The 5,163-nt window shown below is 40.8% G+C and overlaps 1 protein-coding gene across 1 annotated transcript; it reads right to left on the bottom strand.

The window, feature by feature from the left end:
• Nucleotides 1-321: 321 nt before the first annotated feature.
• On the bottom strand, nucleotides 322-2,226 carry tal2 (T-cell acute lymphocytic leukemia 2). The gene is made up of 2 exons (XM_072386930.1): nucleotides 2,058-2,226; nucleotides 322-1,455 (listed from the first exon to the last, which is right to left on the bottom strand). The coding sequence occupies exon 2, from the start codon at nucleotides 1,449-1,451 to the stop codon at nucleotides 1,113-1,115; it is 339 nt and encodes a 112-aa protein (XP_072243031.1). The 5' UTR covers nucleotides 1,452-1,455; nucleotides 2,058-2,226; the 3' UTR covers nucleotides 322-1,112.
• Nucleotides 2,227-5,163: the final 2,937 nt, after the last annotated feature.

Here is a 5,163-nt window from a genome sequence, read left to right as displayed (position 1 = left end):
ACTTTTCTTGTTTGAATGCACAAAATATCCAAATTGTTTCTATATTGAAAGGACCCAGAAATGTATTACTTGTTCATGCGTAACACTGCAGGCAAAACTCGTTTAAGAGTCAATTTAGTCTTCTTTTAGAATTACAATATTTATTGTTGTCAGCAAAGAGCTGTAGTTTGATTGTAATATCTTTCTTTAGTGATCGTGATAAAAAATATAACTCTGTTCAGTCGTAGTGTCTCCTCAAAAATGTGACGTGTCCAGGTTTGAGTGACAAAATTGAGAAAAATAATCAGTTAAAACTTATTTATTAAATAAATAGATCAAATAAATAACATACTATGTGTTCATGAGGAAACCAAAATAACTTACAAACGAGGTATACGAGGATAATTGGCACACTCATCACAGTAGACAATCAATTCATTTTCTTTGGCTATATGACATGCGTATTTTACAGAAAATCGGATAAAAAAAAAACCAAAGCACTGAAAGCATAGGACATCTGTGGAGAAGTATTGAAAGAGGATTGTCAGGTTTGCCAAAGTCAAATATCAGAAGTGGTTTAACTGCCGAACATCGTTGTGTGACAGGAGAGAGAAACGACAAAGTCTTAGAACTGATTCTTTTGAAGTCACATAACCTTGATAATTGAAAAGAGAGGACAGATTTGGTCGTCTTCAGGGGAAAAAAACCAAACAAAACAGCATGTCGGTTGAAGGGGGAAGCCTTGGCTATTTTGAGACGATTGCAGTCTGGAGAATAGGCTGAACCACTATCTTTCCAAACGCCTTTCTCATTCTATTACATGAAATAAGAAATTCCTTAATCCCTTCCATTTTCCTCACTAAATTTGTCCCAGGCAGGCCTGCAACAGGAAATATTAACATGAAGATATGAAGGGGGATGTGGTACATCCAGGTTTTATACTTCCATGCAGAACACAAATTAATTTTTATGTGTAAATCATATTTCTACACTGATCAATGCTCAGGCGGTGCCCTCCTATCAGCCACATTTGGGGTCCACACTGAAACATGAGTCACACTGCAACAGATCAGACCCACGAAAAGGGTCCAAAAGTCTGAAGAGTTTCTTCTTTCAAATTCAAGGCTGTGTCTCTACCAGGCCTCGGAGCTGTCACAGCTGGATCCAGGTGAAGGGGCTTCAGTGTCACTGGTCATGGCCCAGGGGTGTGGGGGCGAGTTCAGCTGCTCCATGTTTCCTCTGAGGAAGGTGAGCAGAGCTGTGGGGGAGTGGCTGGCCGGCTGGCCGCTCTGGCTCTCCAGCAGCTGCACCAGGAAGTTAATGTAGCGCATGGCCAGACGCAGGATCTCGTTCTTGCTCAGCTTCTTCTCCGGAGGATGGGTGGGGATGAGCTTGCGGAGTTCTGCGAAGGCGGTGTTGACGTTGTGCTGGCGCCAGCGCTCCCTCGTATTGGTGAACACCTTCCTGGTCATGGTGCTGAGCACATTGACAGAAAATTTGTCAGGATTCATTTTGAAAGCTGTTTTTAATCCAGCTTCTTAAATCAGAGGATTTAATTATTGTTTTTGTTTGGAACAGAGAATGAACTAAAATACATTTTCTTGACTTGTTTTCTCTCTGCAGAACACAGATTTCAGTTTTTTTCTAAAATAATTCAAATTAAGGTTAATTAGAATTGAGGTTTTCCATCTGCCAACAACATTTAGCACTGATAAGCAGTACATATTTGAACAAATGTGTTCTGAATAGTTTTTCATCAACTTAAATTCTTCCTGTAATATCTCATAATTTTATTATACTAATCTTTTAAGAGCTACATTATTAACCATTTAGTAAATGTCTGTAAGCTGCAAACAGCTGATAGATATAAATTATAATTTTTGCTTTTAACAGGCTTTCTGGCAGAATAACGCTTGTTTGTTTTTTTGATGAGACAATTTTATCCTTAGTCCTAATTTATTCCATTTTGCACAGCAGCTGCAAGTAAAGAGAACACAATGTCTCAATCTTTCACATGCGTTTTTTGTTTCTTGGCCAAAGTGGAAGAAAATCTCTTCAGTACAAAACGAATATCTCACCTGTACGTGTGTAGAACTGTGCAGAGATCTGAGTGAGAGCTTTCATACACAGATCATTGGTGTCCAGGAGTCCTGTGTGAATGTCCACTCAGTTATGTCTTTCTCATGCTCGCCGAGATCCGAGTGAGTGAGAGGGAAGGAGAGATGCAGGGAGGGACAGGGAACAGAGAGAGAGTGTCGGTGTGAGAATGCTGCATGCTCGCATCCCTCATTTATAGCAGGGTGAGCCCTATTGTGTGACGTGTGTTGTCGCGGAGCCTTGTTCATTATGTGAGGTTGGTGTGATTGTTGCAGTGCACACCCCCTTCCGTCCCATCATTTAGAACAAATGGCTGGGAATTAGAGATGGTGCTCCCCATAAGTCATCACTTCAAATGATTTTTGTCTGCATTTTGTGCAACATTTGAAAAGATTTGCGGTGTTTTCGTGCAGCTGTCATGATTCCTTTTAAGTGACTATTTGTGCCGCTTTTATGATTCATTGCTCATTTAATCCTTGAGGGTTCCCACTGACAAATTCCTATTGAAGTGAAACTGAGACATTCGACTCTGATCCTTCTCTTACTGCTGTGGACACTTATTCCTTTCCGTTTCTCTGACATTAGCCATGGACAACCCACTGTCCCCTCCACCAAGGAAAAGACCTTGATAACACTGTTGCTCTGCTTTTGAATCCAGTCTGATTGGGCCACAAAAGGTAAAAATACCATATCCAGATTGACAGTTGAACAATATGGGTTTTGTTATGACTATGGTAATCTTGTTGAGCTATTCCAAGGGGGCCACACATAAATTACAGGCAAATCGTGGAGAGCGCAGTGTCTGACTCACCTCTCTGCAGCCACCACTCTCAACCTCCGTTCAGATAGGAAAAAAACCAGCCTAGTTTAACCAATTGTCAGTGTTCTTTTTCCACCCTTCAAGTGTTGTTTCAAAGACGCAGTCTACCATAAAAGTCTCTGTGTGGAGTAGGAATTTACATAATCCGATTAGGGGCCGGGATTAGCCCCGGTCCTGGAGAACAGGCCCGATGGGGGCCATTTTCTGAATCGGCCATTCATGGGCCTTGCTGCTCGTCCAAGAGGCTGCACCTGCGGGACAGGCGCCGCTGCTCTCTGCCTCCGTCAGCCTCCACTCCGGGTCTGCAGACACTCTCACTGTTGGACGGTTTGATCAGTTTGTTGATGTGCATCAGACCTGCAGGGACAGGTGACCAGGGACCTTTAAAGACTGCTGTATTTTTCACCCTTACAGTTTATTCAGTTTGTAAATGTTTTATAAGTAAATTAATATACATTTGCTTTGTAGTGTTTTTAGGAAGAGACTGAATAATTTGCAGTCCAGTGGATGATAAAGAGCTTTTTTCCCCCATGTTTTCCGCTTTTGGTAGACTCACCACTTTGCTTGAGAATTGGATCTCTCAACAACTATTTGATGGATTCCCAGGGAAATGTTTGCATGTGTCCCAGAGGGTGAATCCTAATGACTTGTGCCATTGTTTTGGGCCGGCACCAAAGTTAGTGTGAATTATCATCATGATAGTAGCATTTTCTACACATCTGCTGTTTTGCAGAGGATAATTAGTTCAGTTTTTGGTGAGGCTCTCACCTTTTCTGGAGCAACAGTAAGGTACACAATCTATTGCCATGAAATTTAGTTAATGAATTCATGTCTGACTTTTGCCCATATTGGATTAAAATGTTTAATTTCTCCATTACTTGCCTGCAAAACTGACCTTCCCATCAACTCAGGCTGTGCTGCAAATGCATAAACAAAGCAGGTAGTTCAGCAGTACACTGATGATGATCCAGGTATCTGTTCTGCCAACAGCAACAGTGATTATGAATATTTTTTTATGACTAGATGGTATTGTTTAGGGGCAAAATAGCAATATAACAGAGTTTTGTTTCCCCCTCATCTAACATCTGGGGTGTTTTTTACGGAGGACGGGAAACCCACAGGTGACAGTTAATTGCAGCCTGTGATGAAAGATAACGGAAGAGTGACCTTTAAAGCTGAAGCCCGGGCAGAATCCAATCTAGAGGATGCTTTGGTTTAAACAGCCTGTTAATTCCCACATTATCTCTCCTTTCCCAGTCAGTCCAGAGCTCAAGTATAGTCAGGAGCCATTACTGCACCATTAGGCGGCTGTTTACCTCGCCTTCAAACGGGGACTCTTTTGACCACCCCGCTGACTGCTTTTGTTCCCGCGCCAATAAAAAAGCAAACCATTTCTCTTTCTTTGTTTGTCCACTGCTTCTTGGAAGGCAGAGGCCACCGAGACAGAGACGTAAAGAAAAAAAAGACTGTTGGGTTATTGATGGTCGCTAGCCGGTGCTGGAAGTGGCTGTCCAGAGGCTTGGAGTCTATGTCCCCGGGGTCGTCTTTGTCTGGGGATCGTTCCTGGGGGAACTGGCTTCACTCTGCTGGCTCGTGAAGATAAGCACTCTCCACATGCTGAGAGACCATGATAAGGGGATTGCTTCACTAAATTATATATATATAAAAAAAAAAAAAAAAGAAGCCCCACCAATGGAGCTGCTAAAATGAGAGACTTTATCAGGGTGGCTGGGAAAAACCCTCGATTTCACTCTTCCACCCATAAATCACTTTTTGTTTTTCACTGCAGAGCGTGCACGGGATGGGAAAAATGTGCACAAAGTTTTAATGTCTAATCTTATTTTGTTAAAAAGAACCTGGTGCCACAGTTTTTTAATGTGTAAAAGCAGTATTTCAACGATGTAATTAATATGATCACGTGTCTTGTTTAACACGAAACAGAATAAAATTTAAATTTTTCTTCAATTATACTGTCTTCTTATGAAGAAAGATACAACTGTTATTAATGTCATTTACTTTATGAAATATATAGAAAGCAGATTAACACGAGGAAAACTAAGTCAGTCAAATAATTATCAAGTTAGTTTAATAAATGCCAAAAAGTACATTTCGTGCTATAAAATTCCTGAAAATACAATGGCAATAGATAAAAACGGTGAAATATGTATATGAAAAACCCTAAAAAGTGAAACATTTTGCAGCAAAACTCTCTGCAGACAAACCAAAAAGTAATATCTTTAATGCAACAAATTTTTTTTCTTGTCATT

The sequence above is a fragment of the Leuresthes tenuis genome, unplaced genomic scaffold (assembly GCF_036924035.1).
Source record: "Leuresthes tenuis unplaced genomic scaffold, fLeuTen1.0.hap1 SCAF_6, whole genome shotgun sequence".
NCBI lineage: Eukaryota > Metazoa > Chordata > Actinopteri > Atheriniformes > Atherinopsidae > Leuresthes > Leuresthes tenuis.
Note: the sequence above shows the minus strand (reverse complement) of the source record. Positions and strands in the feature narration are given on the sequence as shown.

Bases quoted from the DNA above. Each gene is read 5' to 3' on its own strand.
- tal2 (XM_072386930.1), bottom strand. From the start codon at position 1,451: ATGACCAGGAAGGTGTTCACCAATACGAGGGAGCGCTGGCGCCAGCAC.